We start from the raw sequence: 20,000 nt of genomic DNA on the forward strand, positions 1-20,000 counted from the left end.
ACTGACCAGAACCTTGAGTCTAGAACCAGTACTACTGACCAGAACCTTGAGTCTAGAACCATTACTACTGACCAGAACCCTGAGTCTAGAACACCTGCTACCAACCAGAACCCTGAGTTTAAAACCATTAGTACTGACCAGAACCCTGAGTCTAGAACCATTACTACTAACCAGAACTCTGAGTCTAGAACCAGTACTACTGACCAGAACCTTGAGTCTAGAACCAGTACTACTGACCAGAACCTTGAGTCTAGAACCAGTACTACTGACCAGAACCTTGAGTCTAGAACCATTACTACTGACCAGAACCCTGAGTCTAGAACCATTACTACCCAGAACCCTGAGTCTAGAACCATTAGTACTACCCAGAACCCTGAGTCTAGAACCATTAGTACTACCCAGACCCCTGAGTCTAGAACTACTACGACCGACCAGAACCCAGAACGAGCTGGAAACGGACTAGAGGCCAGGCAGACTGACACAAAGCAAGAGCCCCGACACACCAAACACACACACACCCAACACACCCAACACACGCACACACACAACCACTCCACGCAAAGTCAGCACACCCTCCCCCCTCCCATCTCCCCCCCCTCCCGGCCTCTCCCTCTCCTAACAGCCAAGCCCTACTGCCAGCCAGCACAGACGCAGCCTGGACACCAGCCCGTTAAGGTAAGGACAGGTAGGGATCGGGGTTAAGGGTTCAGGATTAGGGCTTAACCGTAATTCACCACCCCACATCTAATGATACCCCACACCACCCCACATCTAATGATACCCCACACCACCCCACATCTAATGATACCCCACACCACCCCACATCTAATGATACCCCACACCACCCCACATCTAATGATACCCCACACCACCCCACATCTAATGATACCCCACACCACCCCACATCTAATGATACCCCACACCACCCCACATCTAATGATACCCCACACCGCCCCACATCTATTGATACCCCACACCACCCCACATCTAATGATACCCCGATTCACCACCCCACATCTATTGATACCCCACACCACCCCACATCTAATGATACCCCACACCACCCCACATCTATTGATACCCCACACCACCCCACATCTAATGATACCCCACACCACCCCACATCTAATGATACCCCACACCACCCCACATCTAATGATACCCCACACCACCCCACATCTATTGATACCCCACACCACCCCACATCTAATGATACCCCACACCACCCCACATCTAATGATACCCCACACCACCCCACATCTAATGATACCCACACCACCCCACATCTAATGATACCCCACACCACCCCACATCTAATGATACCCCACACCACCCCACATCTAATGATACCCCACACCACCCCACATCTAATGATACCCCACACCACCCCACATCTAATGATACCCCACACCACCCCACATCTAATGATACCCCACACCACCCCACATCTAATGATACCCCACACCACCCCACATCTAATGATACCCCACACCACCCCACATCTAATGATACCCCACACCACCCCACATCTAATGATACCCCACACCACCCCACATCTAATGATACCCCACACCACCCCACATCTATTGATACCCCACACCACCCCACATCTAATGATACCCCACACCACCCCACATCTAATGATACCCCACACCACCCCACATCTAATGATACCCCACACCACCCCACATCTAATGATACCCCACACCACCACACATCTAATGATACCCCACACCACCCCACATCTATTGATACCCACCACCACCCCACATCTATTGATACCCCACCACCACCCCACATCTAATGATACCCCACACCACCCCACATCTAATGATACCCCACACCACCCCACATCTAATGATACCCCACACCACCCCACATCTAATGATACCCCACACCATCCCACATCTATTGATACCCCACACCACCCCACATCTAATGATACCCCACACCACCCCACATCTAATGATACCCCACACCACCCCACATCTAATGATACCCCGATTCACCCCACACCAAGGTAACCTCTCTCATCACTCTGTCTACAGGTAGATGGCTTGGTGAGGTAACCTCTCTCATCACTCTGTCTACAGGTAGATGGCTTGGTGAGGTAACCTCTCATCACTCTGTCTACAGGTAGATGGCTTGGTGAGGTAACCTCTCATCACTCTGTCTACAGGTAGATGGCTTGGTGAGGTAACCTCTCTCATCACTCCGTCTACAGGTAGATGGCTTGGTGAGGTAACCTCTCTCATCACTCTGTCTACAGGTAGATGGCTTGGTGAGGTAACCTCTCATCACTCTGTCTACAGGTAGATGGCTTGGTGAGGTAACCTCTCTCATCACTCTGTCTACAGGTAGATGGCTTGGTGAGGTAACCTCTCTCATCACTCTGTCTACAGGTAGATGGCTTGGTGAGGTAACCTCTCTCCACTCTGTCTACAGGTAGATGGCTTGGTGAGGTAACCTCTCATCACTCTGTCTACAGGTAGATGGCTTGGTGAGGTAACCTCTCATCACTCTGTCTACAGGTAGATGGCTTGGTGATGTAACCTCTCTCATCACTCTGTCTACAGGTAGATGGCTTGGTGAGGTAACCTCTGTCATCACTCTGTCTACAGGTAGATGGCTTGGTGAGGTAACCTCTCATCACTCTGTCTACAGGTAGATGGCTTGGTGAGGTAACCTCTCTCATCACTCTGTCTACAGGTAGATGGCTTGGTGAGGTAACCTCTCATCACTCTGTCTACAGGTAGATGGCTTGGTGAGGTAACCTCTCATCACTCTGTCTACAGGTAGATGGCTTGGTGAGGTAACCTCTCATCACTCTGTCTACAGGTAGATGGCTTGGTGAGGTAACCTCTCTCATCACTCTGTCTACAGGTAGATGGCTTGGTGAGGTAACCTCTCATCACTCTGTCTACAGGTAGATGGCTTGGTGAGGTAACCTCTCATCACTCTGTCTACAGGTAGATGGCTTGGTGAGGTAACCTCTCTCATCACTCTGTCTACAGGTAGATGGCTTGGTGAGGTAACCTCTCATCACTCTGTCTACAGGTAGATGGCTTGGTGAGGTAACCTCTCATCACTCTGTCTACAGGTAGATGGCTTGGTGAGGTAACCTCTCTCATCACTCTGTCTACAGGTAGATGGCTTGGTGAGGTAACCTCTCATCACTCTGTCTACAGGTAGATGGCTTGGTGAGGTAACCTCTCATCACTCTGTCTACAGGTAGATGGCTTGGTGAGGTAACCTCTCTCATCACTCTGTCTACAGGTAGATGGCTTGGTGAGGTAACCTCTCTCATCACTCTGTCTACAGGTAGATGGCTTGGTGAGGTAACCTCTCATCACTCTGTCTACAGGTAGATGGCTTGGTGAGGTAACCTCTCATCACTCTGTCTACAGGTAGATGGCTTGGTGAGGTAACCTCTCTCATCACTCTGTCTACAGGTAGATGGCTTGGTGAGGTAACCTCTCATCACTCTGTCTACAGGTAGATGGCTTGGTGAGGGTGAATGGTGAGACTCTCCCTTCCTCACCCCTTCCCTCCCCCTCCTCACCCCTTCACTCCCCCCCGCCCACCGAACACCCTGGAGCCAATCAGAAGACACAGGTGTCGGCCGTCAGCGCCCTGATTGGAGGGAGGAGCTGTGTTGTCACGACGACCATCGTGACGGAACTCACCCAGACACACCTGCGGCCGCGTCCGTTAGATATTCTCAGCAACACACAGGTGTGGAGCACCTCTCTCATTCTGTTATTGATTGACACCTGGTTGATTGATTGAATGGTTCTGATGCCCTTGGTTCCTTATTGATTGATTGACACCCGGTTGATTGATTGAATGGTTCTGATGCCCTTGGTTCCTTATTGATTGATTGACACCCGGTTGATTGATTGAATGGTTCTGATGCCCTTGGTTCCTTATTGATTGATTGACACCCGGTTGATTGATTGAATGGTTCTGATGCCCTTGGTTCCTTATTGATTGATTGACACCCGGTTGATTGATTGAATGGTTCTGATGCCCTTGGTTCCTTATTGATTGATTGACACCCGGTTGATTGATTGAATGGTTCTGATGCCCTTGGTTCCTTATTGATTGATTGACAGGTGATCGGCTCCATGGCATCGTCAAGGAGATCGGGGGAGGAGGCTGGGTCTGACTCTTCGTTGCTTAGCAACCAGCACACCTGCTCCTCCTCGGTGACAGGTACGATGATATTACCCAGAGTCCCGTTGCTGGGTGAGCCAGGTTAGCGTTAATGCTGCCGCTGTAGCTAACACACTGTGTGTGTCTCTCCACAGAAGGACTGGAGGGGAGCAGTGGGACTGTGAGTACCATTATAGCTCAGCATTCTCATTCTACAACTTGACCTTTATTCTAGAACCTGACCTTTATTCTAGAACCTGACCTTCATTCTAGAACTTGATTTTTATTCTAGAACCTGACCTCTATTCTATAACTTGATCCTTATTCTAGAACCTGACCTTCATTCTAGAACCTGACCTTCATTCTAGAACTTGATTTTTATTCTAGAACCTGACCTTCATTCTAGAACCTGACCTTCATTCTAGAACCCGACCTTCATTCTAGAACTTGATTTTTATTCTAGAACCTGACGTTCATTCTAGAACTTGACCTTTATTCTAGAACCTGACCTTCATACTAGAACTTGATTTTTATTCTAGAACCTGACCTCTATTCTATAACTTGATCCTTATTCTAGAACCTGACCTTCATTCTAGAACCTGACCTTCATTCTAGAACCCGACCTTCATTCTAGAACTTGATTTTTATTCTAGAACCTGACGTTCATTCTAGAACTTGACCTTTATTCTAGAACCTGACCTTCATACTACAACTTGATCTTTATTCTAGAACCTGATTTTCGATCTAGAACTTGATCTTTATTCTAGAACCTGACCTTCATTCTAGAACTTGACCTTCATTCTAGAACTTGATCTTTATTCTAGAACTTTGCCTGTCCTCTCATCTCACCTTTCCTTTCCTCCTGTGTGTGTGTGTGTGTGTGTGTGTGTGTGTGTGTGTGTGTGTGTGTGTGTGTGTGTGTGTGTGTGTGTGTGTGTGTGTGTGTGTGTGTGTGTGTCTGTGTGTGTGTGTGTGTGTGGTAGATGGAGAGTCCCATGTTGAACCTGGCTAAGCGTGTAGACCACTGGGTGTGGAACCCTGAGGATGAGAGGAGACGACAGGAGAGGTGGCAGCAGGAGCAGGAGAGATTCCTAAAGGTGTGGAGAGGAGATAACAGGAGAGGAGATAACAGGAGAGGAGACTAACAGGAGAGGAGACTACAGGAGAGGAGATAACAGGAGAGGAGATAATAGGAGAGGAGATAACAGGAGAGGAGACTACAGGAGAGGAGATAACAGGAGAGGAGATAACAGGAGAGGAGATAACAGGAGAGGAGATAACAGGAGAGATGATAACAGGAGAGATGATAACAGGAGAGGAGACTACAGGAGAGGAGATACAGGAGAGGAGATAACAGGAGAGGAGACTAACAGGAGAGGAGATAACAGGAGAGGAGACTACAGGAGAGGAGACTACAGGAGAGGAGATAACAGGAGAGGAGATAACAGGAGAGGAGATAACAGGAGAGGAGACTACAGGAGAGGAGATAACAGGAGAGGAGATAACAGGAGAGGAGATAACAGGAGAGGAGACTACAGGAGAGGAGACTACAGGAGAGGAGACTACAGGAGAGGAGATAACAGGAGAGGAGATAACAGGAGAGGAGATAACAGGAGAGGAGACTACAGGAGAGGAGATACAGGAGAGGAGATACAGGAGAGGAGATAACAGGAGAGGAGACTACAGGAGAGGAGACTACAGGAGAGGAGATAACAGGAGAGGAGATAACAGGAGAGGAGACTACAGGAGAGGAGATAACAGGAGAGGAGACTACAGGAGAGGAGATAACAGGAGAGGAGATAACAGGAGAGGAGATAACAGGAGAGGAGACTACAGGAGAGGAGACTACAGGAGAGGAGATAACAGGAGAGGAGACTACAGGAGAGGAGACTAACAGGAGAGGAGACTACAGGAGAGGAGATAACAGGAGAGGAGACTACAGGAGAGGAGACTACAGGAGAGGAGATAACAGGAGAGGAGACTACAGGAGAGGAGACTAACAGGAGAGGAGATAACAGGAGAGGAGACTACAGGAGAGGAGACTACAGGAGAGGAGATAACAGGAGAGGAGACTACAGGAGGGAGACTACAGGAGAGGAGATAACAGGAGAGGAGATAACAGGAGAGGAGACTACAGGAGAGGAGATAACAGGAGAGGAGATAACAGGAGAGGAGACTACAGGAGAGGAGACTACAGGAGAGGAGACTACAGGAGAGGAGATAACAGGAGAGGAGACTACAGGAGAGGAGACTACAGGAGAGGAGAATAACAGGAGAGGAGATAACAGGAGAGGAGACTACAGGAGAGGAGACTACAGGAGAGGAGACTACAGGAGAGGAGATAACAGGAGAGGAGACTACAGGAGAGGAGACTACAGGAGAGGAGATACAGGAGAGGAGATAACAGGAGAGGAGATAACAGGAGAGGAGACTACAGGAGAGGAGATAACAGGAGAGGAGATAACAGGAGAGGAGATAACAGGAGAGGAGACTACAGGAGAGGAGATAACAGGAGAGGAGATAACAGGAGAGGAGACTACAGGAGAGGAGATAACAGGAGAGGAGACTACAGGAGAGGAGATACAGGAGAGGAGATACAGGAGAGGAGACTACAGGAGAGGAGACTACAGGAGAGGAGATAACAGGAGAGGAGACTACAGGAGAGGAGATAACAGGAGAGGAGATAACAGGAGAGGAGATAACAGGAGAGGAGACTACAGGAGAGGAGATAACAGGAGAGGAGATAACAGGAGAGGAGACTACAGGAGAGGAGACTACAGGAGAGGAGACTACAGGAGAGGAGATAACAGGAGAGGAGACTACAGGAGAGGAGATAACAGGAGAGGAGACTACAGGAGAGGAGACTACAGGAGAGGAGACTACAGGAGAGGAGATAACAGGAGAGGAGACTACAGGAGAGGAGACTACAGGAGAGGAGATAACAGGAGAGGAGATAACAGGAGAGGAGACTACAGGAGAGGAGACTACAGGAGAGGAGATAACAGGAGAGGAGACTACAGGAGAGGAGACTACAGGAGAGGAGATAACAGGAGAGGAGACTACAGGAGAGGAGACTACAGGAGAGGAGATAACAGGAGAGGAGATAACAGGAGAGGAGACTAACAGGAGAGGAGACTACAGGAGAGGAGACTACAGGAGAGGAGATAACAGGAGAGGAGACTAACAGGAGAGGAGATAACAGGAGAGGAGATAACAGGAGAGGAGACTACAGGAGAGGAGACTACAGGAGAGGAGACTAACAGGAGAGGAGACTACAGGAGAGGAGATAACAGGAGAGGAGACTACAGGAGAGGAGATAACAGGAGAGGAGATAACAGGAGAGGAGACTACAGGAGAGGAGACTACAGGAGAGGAGACTACAGGAGAGGAGATAACAGGAGAGGAGACTACAGGAGAGGAGACTACAGGAGAGGAGATAACAGGAGAGGAGACTACAGGAGAGGAGACTACAGGAGAGGAGATAACAGGAGAGGAGATAACAGGAGAGGAGACTACAGGAGAGGAGACTACAGGAGAGGAGACTACAGGAGAGGAGATAACAGGAGAGGAGATAACAGGAGAGGAGATAACAGGAGAGGAGACTACAGGAGAGGAGACTACAGGAGAGGAGATAACAGGAGAGGAGACTACAGGAGAGGAGATAACAGGAGAGGAGATAACAGGAGAGGAGACTACAGGAGAGGAGACTACAGGAGAGGAGACTACAGGAGAGGAGACTACAGGAGAGGAGATAACAGGAGAGGAGACTACAGGAGAGGAGATAACAGGAGAGGAGACTACAGGAGAGGAGACTACAGGAGAGGAGACTACAGGAGAGGAGATAACAGGAGAGGAGACTACAGGAGAGGAGACTACAGGAGAGATTCCTACAAGTGTGTGAGAGGAGACTATTGTGAAGGAGGGCGGTCAGGTTTGTTAGAGCAGAGAATCACTAGTTACAGCCAGGTATGGGACAGAGACAGTGGAGGACGCTAGTTACAGCCAGGTATGGGACAGGGCCAGTGGAGGAGGCTAGTTACAGCCAGGTATGGGACAGGGACAGTGGAGGAGGCTAGTTACAGCCAGGTATGGGACAGGGAGGAGGCTAGTTACAGCCAGGTATGGGACAGGGCCAGTGGAGGAGGCTAGTTACAGCCAGGTATGGGACAGGGAGGAGGCTAGTTACAGCCAGGTATGGGACAGGGACAGTGGAGGAGGCTAGTTACAGCCAGGTATGGGACAGGGCGGGAGGCTAGTTACAGCCAGGTATGGGACAGGGCCAGTGGAGGAGGCTAGTTACAGCCAGGTATGGGACAGGGTCAGTGGAGGAGACTAGTTACAGCCAGGTATGGGACAGGGACAGTGGAGGAGGCTAGTTACAGCCAGGTATGGGACAGGGAGGAGGCTAGTTACAGCCAGGTATGGGACAGGGCCAGTGGAGGAGGCTAGTTACAGCCAGGTATGGGACAGGGCCAGTGGAGGAGGCTAGTTACAGCCAGGTATGGGACAGGGCCAGTGGAGGAGGCTAGTTACAGCCAGGTATGGGACAGGGACAGTGGGGGAGGCTAGTTACAGCCAGGTATGGGACAGGGACAGTGGAGGAGGCTAGTTACAGCCAGGTATGGGACAGGGTCGGTGGAGGAGGCTAGTTACAGCCAGGTATGGGACAGGGCCAGTGGAGGAGGCTAGTTACAGCCAGGTATGGGACAGGGCCAGTGGAGGAGGCTAGTTACAGCCAGGTATGGGACAGGGACAGTGGAGGAGGCTAGTTACAGCCAGGTATGGGACAGGGTCAGTGGAGGAGGCTAGTTACAGCCAGGTATGGGACAGGGACAGTGGAGGAGGCTAGTTACAGCCAGGTATGGGACAGGGTCAGTGGAGGAGACTAGTTACAGCCAGGTATGGGACAGTGGAGGAGGCTAGTTACAGCCAGGTATGGGACAGTGGAGGAGGCTAGTTACAGCCAGGTATGGGACAGGGACAGTGGAGGAGGCTAGTTACAGCCAGGTATGGGACAGGGACAGTGGAGGAGGCTAGTTACAGCCAGGTATGGGACAGGGACAGGGGAGGAGGCTAGTTACAGCCAGGTATGGGACAGGGAGGAGGCTAGTTACAGCCAGGTATGGGACAGGGACAGTGGAGGAGGCTAGTTACAGCCAGGTATGGGACAGGGCCAGTGGAGGAGGCTAGTTACAGCCAGGTATGGGACAGGGACAGTGGAGGAGGCTAGTTACAGCCAGGTATGGGACAGGGTCGGTGGAGGAGGCTAGTTACAGCCAGGTATGGGACAGGGCCAGTGGAGGAGGCTAGTTACAGCCAGGTATGGGACAGGGCCAGTGGAGGAGGCTAGTTACAGCCAGGTATGGGACAGGGACAGTGGAGGAGGCTAGTTACAGCCAGGTATGGGACAGGGTCAGTGGAGGAGGCTAGTTACAGCCAGGTATGGGACAGGGACAGTGGAGGAGGCTAGTTACAGCCAGGTATGGGACAGGGACAGTGGAGGAGGCTAGTTACAGCCAGGTATGGGACAGGGACAGTAGAGGAGGCTAGTTACAGCCAGGTATGGGACAGGGCCAGTGGAGGAGGCTAGTTACAGCCAGGTATGGGACAGGGTCAGTGGAGGAGGCTAGTTACAGCCAGGTATGGGACAGGGACAGTGGAGGAGGCTAGTTACAGCCAGGTATGGGACAGGGACAGTGGAGGAGGCTAGTTACAGCCAGGTATGGGACAGGGGAGGAGATTAGTTACAGCCAGGTATGGGACAGGGCCAGTGGAGGAGGCTAGTTACAGCCAGGTATGGGACAGGGGAGGAGGCTAGTTACAGCCAGGTATGGGACAGGGACAGTAGAGGAGGCTAGTTACAGCCAGGTATGGGACTGGGACAGTGGAGGAGGCTAGTTACAGCCAGGTATGGGACAGGGCCAGTGGAGGAGGCTAGTTACAGCCAGGTATGGGACAGGGACAGTAGAGGAGGCTAGTTACAGCCAGGTATGGGACAGGGACAGTAGAGGAGGCTAGTTACAGCCAGGTATGGGACAGGGAGTGTGGAGGAGCCTAGTTACAGCCAGGTATGGGACAGGGACAGTGGAGGAGACTAGTTACAGCCAGGTATGGGACAGGGCCAGTGGAGGAGGCTAGTTACAGCCAGGTATGGGACAGGGCCAGTGGAGGAGGCTAGTTACAGCCAGGTATGGGACAGGGCCAGTGGAGGAGGCTAGTTACAGCCAGGTATGGGACAGGGCCAGTGGAGGAGGCTAGTTACAGCCAGGTATGGGACAGGGCCAGTGGAGGAGGCTAGTTACAGCCAGGTATGGGACAGGGTCAGTGGAGGAGACTAGTTACAGCCAGGTATGGGACAGGGACAGTGGAGGAGGCTAGTTACAGCCAGGTATGGGACAGGGCCAGTGGAGGAGGCTAGTTACAGCCAGGTATGGGACAGGGCCAGTGGAGGAGGCTAGTTACAGCCAGGTATGGGACAGGGTCAGTGGAGGAGACTAGTTACAGCCAGGTATGGGACAGGGTCAGTGGAGGAGGCTAGTTACAGCCAGGTATGGGACAGGGCCAGTGGAGGAGGCTAGTTACAGCCAGGTATGGGACAGGGACAGTGGAGGAGGCTAGTTACAGCCAGGTATGGGACAGGGACAGTGGAGGAGGCTAGTTACAGCCAGGTATGGGACAGGGTCGGTGGAGGAGGCTAGTTACAGCCAGGTATGGGACAGGGCCAGTGGAGGAGGCTAGTTACAGCCAGGTATGGGACAGGGCCAGTGGAGGAGGCTAGTTACAGCCAGGTATGGGACAGGGACAGTGGAGGAGGCTAGTTACAGCCAGGTATGGGACAGGGTCAGTGGAGGAGGCTAGTTACAGCCAGGTATGGGACAGGGACAGTGGAGGAGGCTAGTTACAGCCAGGTATGGGACAGGGACAGTAGAGGAGGCTAGTTACAGCCAGGTATGGGACAGGGGAGGAGACTAGTTACAGCCAGGTATGGGACAGTGGAGGAGGCTAGTTACAGCCAGGTATGGGACAGGGCAGTGGAGGAGACTAGTTACAGCCAGGTATGGGACAGGGACAGTGGAGGAGGCTAGTTACAGCCAGGTATGAGGACAGGAGACAGTGAGAGGAGAGCTAGTTACAGGCCAGGATATGACAGGAGAGGAGACTACAGTGAGAGGAGAGCTAGTTACAGCCAGGTATGGGACAGGGACAGTGGAGGAGGCTAGTTACAGCCAGGTATGAGGACAGGAGCTACAGTGAGAGGAGACTAGTTACAGGAGAGGGACAGGACAGGGAGGAGGTAGATAACAGGAGAGGAGACTACAGGAGAGGAGATAACAGGAGAGGAGATACAGGAGAGGAGATAACAGGAGAGGAGACTAACAGGAGAGGAGACTACAGGAGAGGAGACTACAGGAGAGGAGATAACAGGAGAGGAGACTACAGGAGAGGAGATAACAGGAGAGGAGACTACAGGAGAGGAGATAACAGGAGAGGAGATAACAGGAGAGGAGATACAGGAGAGGAGACTACAGGAGGGAGATACAGGGAGGAGATAACAGGAGAGGGTACAGTGAGAGGAGACACAGGTAGGGGAGACTACAGGAGAGGGACACAGGGAGGAGATAACAGGAGAGGAGGACTACAGCAGGTTGGGACAGGGAGGAGACTACGGAGGGGGACTCAGTGAGAGGAGTAACATGGGACAGTGGAGGAGGCTAGTTACAGCCAGGTATGGGACAGGGCCAGTGGAGGAGGCTAGTTACAGCCAGGTATGGGACAGGGCCAGTGGAGGAGGCTAGTTACAGCCAGGTATGGGACAGGGACAGTGGAGGAGGCTAGTTACAGCCAGGTATGGGACAGGGTCGGTGGAGGAGGCTAGTTACAGCCAGGTATGGGACAGGGCCAGTGGAGGAGGCTAGTTACAGCCAGGTATGGGACAGGGCCAGTGGAGGAGGCTAGTTACAGCCAGGTATGGGACAGGGACAGTGGAGGAGGCTAGTTACAGCCAGGTATGGGACAGGGAGGGAGGAGGAGCTACAGGAGAGGAGACAACAGGAGAGGAGATACAGGAGAGGGACTACAGGAGAGGAGCTACAGGAGAGGGACACAGGAGGAGGTAGTTACAGGGTAGGGACAGGGACAGTGGAGGAGGCTAGTTACAGCCAGGTATGGGACAGGGACAGTGGAGGAGGCTAGTTACAGCCAGGTATGGGACAGGGACAGTGGAGGAGGCTAGTTACAGCCAGGTATGGGACAGGGACAGTGGAGGAGGCTAGTTACAGCCAGGTATGGGACAGGGCCAGTGGAGGAGGCTAGTTACAGCCAGGTATGGGACAGGGACAGTGGAGGAGGCTAGTTACAGCCAGGTATGGGACAGGGCCAGTGGAGGAGGCTAGTTACAGCCAGGTATGGGACAGGGTCAGTGGAGGAGGCTAGTTACAGCCAGGTATGGGACAGGGACAGTGGAGGAGGCTAGTTACAGCCAGGTATGGGACAGGGCCAGTGGAGGAGGCTAGTTACAGCCAGGTATGGGACAGGGCCAGTGGAGGAGGCTAGTTACAGCCAGGTATGGGACAGGGACAGTGGAGGAGGCTAGTTACAGCCAGGTATGGGACAGGGTCAGTGGAGGAGGCTAGTTACAGCCAGGTATGGGACAGGGTCAGTGGAGGAGGCTAGTTACAGCCAGGTATGGGACAGGGCCAGTGGAGGAGGCTAGTTACAGCCAGGTATGGGACAGGGACAGTGGAGGAGGCTAGTTGCAGCCAGGTATGGGACAGGGTCAGTGGAGGAGGCTAGTTACAGCCAGGTATGGAACAGTGGAGGAGGCTAGTTACAGCCAGGTATGGGACAGTGGAGGAGGCTAGTTACAGCCAGGTATGGGACAGGGACAGTGGAGGAGGCTAGTTACAGCCAGGTATGGGACAGGGTCAGTGGAGGAGGCTAGTTACAGCCAGGTATGGGACAGGGCCAGTGGAGGAGGCTAGTTACAGCCAGGTATGGGACAGGGTCAGTGGAGGAGGCTAGTTACAGCCAGGTATGGGACAGGGTCAGTGGAGGAGGCTAGTTACAGCCAGGTATGGGACAGGGACAGTGGAGGAGGCTAGTTACAGCCAGGTATGGGACAGGGACAGTGGAGGAGGCTAGTTACAGCCAGGTATGGGACAGGGACAGTGGAGGAGGCTAGTTACAGCCAGGTATGGGACAGGGACAGTGGAGGAGGCTAGTTACAGCCAGGTATGGGACAGGGACAGTGGAGGAGGCTAGTTACAGCCAGGTATGGGACAGGGACAGTGGAGGAGGCTAGTTACAGCCAGGTATGGGACAGGGTCAGTGGAGGAGGCTAGTTACAGCCAGGTATGGGACAGGGACAGTGGAGGAGGCTAGTTACAGCCAGGTATGGGACAGGGACAGTGGAGGAGGCTAGTTACAGCCAGGTATGGGACAGGGACAGTGGAGGAGACTAGTTACAGCCAGGTATGGGACAGGGAGTGGAGGAGGCTAGTTACAGCCAGGTATGGGACAGGGTCAGTGGAGGAGGCTAGTTACAGCCAGGTATGGGACAGGGTCAGTGGAGGAGGCTAGTTACAGCCAGGTATGGGACAGGGTCAGTGGAGGAGGCTAGTTACAGCCAGGTATGGGATAGGGCCAGTGGAGGAGGCTAGTTACAGCCAGGTATGGGACAGTGCGTGACGTGCCTGCGTGTGTGTGTATGTGATGTGTGGTGTGTGTGTGTGTGTGTGTGTGTGTGTGTGATGTGTGTGTGTGTGTGTGTGTGTGTGTGTGTGTGTGTGTGTGTGTGTGTGTGTGTGTGTGTGTGTGTGTGTGTGTGTGTGTGTGTGTGTGTGTGTGTGTGTGTGTGTCTCTCTGCAGGAGCAGTACCTCAGGGAGCAGGAGAAACTGAAAGAGGAGTGGGAAAGAGCGCAGAGAGAGGTGGACGAGGAAGAACGAAGACACAACGAAGAGGTAGCCTTTAGCATTAGCCCTAACACACACATTAGCCTTTAGCATTAGCCCTGACATACACATTAGCATTTAGCATTAGCCCTGACACACACATTAGCCTTTAGCATTAGCCCTGATACACACTTTAGCCTTTAGCATTAGCCCTGACACACACATTAGCCTTTAGCATTAGCCCTGACACACACATTAGCCTTTAGCATTAGCCCTGACACACACATTAGCCTTTAGCATTAGCCCTGACACACACATTAGCCTTTAGCATTAACCCTGACACACACACATTAGCCTTAGCCCTGACACACACATTAGCCTTTAGCATTAGTGCTGACACACACATTATCCTTTAGCATTAGTGCTGACACACACATTAGCCTTTAGCATTAGCCCTGACACACACATTAGCCTTTAGCATTAGCCCTGACACACACACATTAGCCTTAGCCCTGACACACACATTAGCCTTTAGCATTAGTGCTGACACGCACATTATCCTTTAGCATTAGTGCTGACACACACATTATACTTTAGCATTAGTGCTTACACACATTAGCCTTTAGCATTAGCCCTGACACACACATTAGCCTTTAGCATTAGCCCTGACACACACATTAGCCTTTAGCATTAGCCCTGACACACACACATTAGCCTTAGCCCTGACACACACATTAGCCTTTAGCATTAGTGCTGACACACACATTATCCTTTAGCATTAGTGCTGACACACACATTAGCCTTTAGCATTAGCCCTGACACACACATTAGCCTTTAGCATTAGCCCTGACACACACACATTAGCCTTAGCCCTGACACACACATTAGCCTTTAGCATTAGTGCTGACACACACATTATCCTTTAGCATTAGTGCTGACACACACATTATCCTTTAGCATTAGTGCTGACACACATTAGCCTTTAGCATTAGTGCTGACACACACATTAGCCTTTAGCATTAGTGCTGACACACCTAGTGTGGTTGTCCTAGTGTGGTTGTCCCTCCTAGTGGGGTTGTCCTAGTGTTGTTGTCCTAGTGTGGTTGTCCTAGTGTTGTTGTCCCTCCTAGTGTGGTTGTCCTAGTGTGGTTGTCCTAGTGTGGTTGTCCCTCCTAGTGTGGTTGTCCCTCCTAGTGTGGTTGTCCTAGTGTGGTTGTCCTAGTGTGGTTGTCCTAGTGTGGTTGTCCCTTCCTAGTGGGGTTGTCCTAGTGTGGTTGTCCTAGTGTGGTTGTCCTAGTGTGGTTGTCCTAGTGTGGTTGTCCCTCCTAGTGGGTTGTCCTAGTGTGGTTGTCCTAGTGTGGTTGTCCTAGTGTGGTTGTCCTAGTGTGGTTGTCCTAGTGTGGTTGTCCTAGTGGGGTTGTCCTAGTGTGGTTGTCCTAGTGGGGTTGTCCTAGTGTGGTTGTCCTAGTGTGGTTGTCCTAGTGTGGTTGTCCTAGTGTGGTTGTCCTAGTGTGGTTGTCCTAGTGTGGTTGTCCTAGTGTGGTTGTCCCTCCTAGTGTGGTTGTCCTAGTGGGGTTGTCCTAGTGTGGTTGTCCTAGTGTGGTTGTCCCTCCTAGTGTTGTTGTCCTAGTGTGGTTGTCCAATTGTGGTTGTCCTAGTGTTGTTGTCCTAGTGTGGTTGTCCTAGTGTGGTTGTCCCTCCTAGTGTGGTTGTCCTAGTGTGGTTGTCCCTCCTAGTGTGGTTGTCCTAGTGTGGTTGTCCTAGTGTGGTTGTCCTAGTGTGGTTGTCCTAGTGTTGTTGTCCCACCTAGTGTGGTTGTCCTAGTGTGGTTGTCCCTCCTAGTGTGGTTGTCCTAGTGTTGTTGTCCTAGTGTGGTCGTCCTAGTGTTGTTGTCCTAGTGTGGTTGTCCTAGTGTGGTTGTCCTAGTGTGGTTGTCCTAGTGTGGTTGTCCTAGTGTGGTTGTCCTAGTGTTGTTGTCCTAGTGTGGTTGTCCTAGTGTGGTTGTCCTAGTGTGGTTGTCCTAGTGTGGTTGTCCTAGTGTTGTTGTCCTAGTGTGGTTGTCCTAGTGTGGTTGTCCTAGTGTGGTTGTCCCTCCTAGTGTGGTTGTCCTAGTGTTGTTGTCCTAGTGTTGTTGTCCCTCCTAGTGTGGTTGTCCTAGTGTTGTTGTCCTAGTGTTGTTGTCCCTCCTAGTGTGGTTGTCCTAGTGTGGTTGTCCCACCTAGTGTTGTTGTCCTAGTGTGGTTGTCCTAGTGTGGTTGTCCCTCCTAGTGTGGTTGTCCTAGTGTGGTTGTCCTAGTGGGGTTGTCCTAGTGTGGTTGTCCTAGTGTGGTTGTCCTAGTGTGGTTGTCCTAGTGTGGTTGTCCTAGTGGGGTTGTCCTAGTGGGGTTGTCCTAGTGGGGTTGTCCTAGTGTGGTTGTCCTAGTGTGGTTGTCCTAGTGTTGTTGTCCTAGTGTGGTTGTCCTAGTGGGGTTGTCCTAGTGGGGTTGTCCTAGTGTGGTTGTCCTAGTGTTGTTGTCCTAGTGTGGTTGTCCTAGTGTGGTTGTCCTAGTGTGGTTGTCCTAGTGTTGTTGTCCTAGTGTGGTTGTCCTAGTGTGGTTGTCCCATCTATCCCATCATCCTGTGCGTTAGTGTTGTCCTAGTGTTGTTGTCCCATCTATCCCATCATCCTGTGCGTTAGTGTTGTCCTAGTGTGGTTGTCCCATCTATCCCATCATCCTGTGCGTTAGTGTTGACCTTGTTCTGCGTTTCCAGGAGAAGAGGATCCTGGAAGAGACGGCCCGTTGTCATCTACCTCCCCCAGAGCTCGCTGTTCAGACAGAAGGGATCGTTCCGGCACAACAGATCTGTAAGACTGAAGCAATCTCTCATCAGAACGGCCAGGATCAGCATGCCTTATCCCAACTACAGTTTATATAGGGTTAGCTTTAACCATGTAGCGGTGTAGCTAACTAAACACTACTGTTTTATCATGTAGCGGTGTAGCTAACTAAACACTACTGTTTTATCATGTAGCGGTGTAGCTAACTACTGGAACTACACACTACTGTTTTAGCATGTAGCGGTGTAGCTAACTACTGGAACTACACACTACTGTTTTACCGTGTCACACACAGTCACACACAGTCACACACAGACACACAGTCACACAGTCACACAGTCACACACAGTCACACAGTCACACACAGCCACACAGTCACACAGTCACACACAGTCACACACAGTCACACAGTCACACAGTCACACACAGTCACACACAGACACACAGACACACAGTCACACACAGTCACACAGTCACACAGTCACACACAGTCACACACAGTCACACACAGACACACAGTCACACAGTCACACAGTCACACACAGTCACACAGTCACACACAGCCACACAGTCACACAGTCACACACAGTCACACACAGTCACACAGTCACACAGTCACACACAGTCACACACAGACACACAGACACACAGTCACACACAGTCACACAGTCACACACAGTCACACACAGTCACACACAGTCACACAGACACACAGACACACAGACACACAGTCACACACAGTCACACAGTCACACAGACACACAGACACACAGTCACACACAGTCACACACAGTCACACAGTCACACAGACACACAGACACACAGTCACACACAGACACACAGTCACACAGTCACACAGACACACAGTCACACAGTCACACAGACACACAGTCACACAGTCACACACAGACACACAGTCACACAGTCACACAGACACACAGTCACACACAGTCACACACAGTCACACAGACACACACAGTCACACACAGACACACAGTCACACAGTCACACAGTCACACACAGTCACACACAGTCACACAGACACACAGACACACAGTCACACACAGTCACACAGACACACAGACACACAGTCACACACAGTCACACAGTCACACAGACACACAGACACACAGTCACACAGTCACACACAGACACACAGTCACACAGTCACACAGTCACACAGACACACAGTCACACAGTCACACACAGTCACACAGTCACACAGTCACACAGACACACAGACACACACAGTCACACAGTCACACAGACACACAGTCACACACAGACACACAGTCACACAGTCACACAGTCACACACAGTCACACACAGTCACACGGTCACACGGTCACACAGTCACACAGACACACAGACACACAGTCACACACAGTCACACAGTCACACACAGTCACACAGTCACACAGACACACAGTCACACAGTCACACAGTCACACACAGTCACACAGTCACACACAGTCACACACAGTCACACACAGTCACACAGACACACAGTCACACAGACACACAGTCACACAGTCACACAGTCACACAGACACACAGTCACACAGACACACAGACACACAGTCACACAGTCACACACAGTCACACAGTCACACGGTCACACAGTCACACAGACACACAGTCACACAGTCACACACAGTCACACAGTCACACAGTCACACACAGACACACACAGTCACACAGTCACACAGTCACACAGACACACAGTCACACAGTCAAACAGTCACACACAGACACACAGTCACACAGTCACACAGTCACACACAGTCACACACAGTCACACACAGTCACACAGACACACAGTCACACAGTCACACAGACACACAGTCACACAGACACACAGACACACAGTCACACAGACACACAGTCACACAGTCACACAGACACACAGTCACACAGTCACAAAGTCACACAGACACACAGTCACACAGTCACACAGACACACAGTCACACAGAGGAAGGAAGGAAGGTTGAGGTTAGTGCTATAACCATGGTAACTTGTGTTGTGTTGTGACAGATGCATCATGGGACTGTGAGTCCTCCAGGGGTCAGGAGACGTCTCTGGACCTCAACCAGCCCTGCTCCGTCAAGAGGTGAGTCAGTCTGATACAATCAACCAGCCCTGAAACCAGCCCTGATACATACAACCAGCCCTGATACACACAACCAGCCCTGATACATACAACCAGCCCTGATACATACAACCAGCCCTGATATATACAACCAGCCCTGATACACACAACCAGCCCTGATACACACAACCAGCCCTGATACATACAACCAGCCCTGATATATACAACCAGCCCTGATACATACAACCAGCCCTTAAACATACAACCAGCCCTGATATATACAACCAGCCCTGATACATACCACCAGCCCTGATACACACAACCAGCCCTGATACATACAACCAGCCCTGATACACACAACCAGCCCTGATACACACAACCAGCCCTGATACATACAACCAGCCCTGATACACACAACCAGCCCTGATACACACAACCAGCCCTGATACACACAACCAGCCCTGATACATACAACCAGCCCTGATACATACAACCAGCCCTTAAACATACAACCAGCCCTGATATATACAACCAGCCCTGATACATACAACCAGCCCTGATACACACAACCAGCCCTGATACACACAACCAGCCCTGATATATACAACCAGCCCTGATACACACAACCAGCCCTGATATATACAACCAGCCCTGATACATACTGATACATACAACCAGCCCTGATACATACAACCAGCCCTGATACACACAACCAGCCCTGATACACACAACCAGCCCTGATACACACAACCAGCCCTGATACATACAACCAGCCCTGATACATACAACCAGCCCTTAAACATACAACCAGCCCTGATATATACAACCAGCCCTGATACATACAACCAGCCCTGATATACACAACCAGCCCTGATACATACAACCAGCCCTGATATATACAACCAGCCCTGATACACACAACCAGCCCTGATACATACAACCAGCCCTGATACATACAACCAGCCCTGATATATACAACCAGCCCTGATACACACAACCAGCCCTGATACATACAACCAGCCCTTAAACATACAACCAGCCCTGAT

At 51.4% G+C, this 20,000-nt stretch overlaps 1 protein-coding gene across 1 annotated transcript in view; it reads left to right on the forward strand.

Moving 5' to 3' along the window:
• LOC106595830 (uncharacterized) overlaps window positions 1-20,000 on the forward strand; it is a 60,317-nt gene that overhangs the window by 35,689 nt on the left and 4,628 nt on the right. The window contains exons 10-17 of the mRNA XM_082973938.1: window positions 1-675; window positions 3,496-3,735; window positions 4,116-4,215; window positions 4,311-4,336; window positions 5,139-5,252; window positions 14,023-14,115; window positions 16,798-16,891; window positions 18,900-18,975. The exon at window positions 1-675 is cut by the window's left edge and continues 640 nt beyond it. Of these exons, the coding sequence (XP_082830064.1) occupies window positions 1-675; window positions 3,496-3,735; window positions 4,116-4,215; window positions 4,311-4,336; window positions 5,139-5,252; window positions 14,023-14,115; window positions 16,798-16,891; window positions 18,900-18,975 (1,418 nt within the window). The remainder of the gene's footprint in view (window positions 676-3,495; window positions 3,736-4,115; window positions 4,216-4,310; window positions 4,337-5,138; window positions 5,253-14,022; window positions 14,116-16,797; window positions 16,892-18,899; window positions 18,976-20,000) is intronic.

Source organism: Salmo salar, chromosome 04, assembly GCF_965601325.2.
Source record: "Salmo salar chromosome 04, fSalSal1, whole genome shotgun sequence".
Classification (NCBI taxonomy): Eukaryota; Metazoa; Chordata; class Actinopteri; order Salmoniformes; family Salmonidae; genus Salmo; species Salmo salar.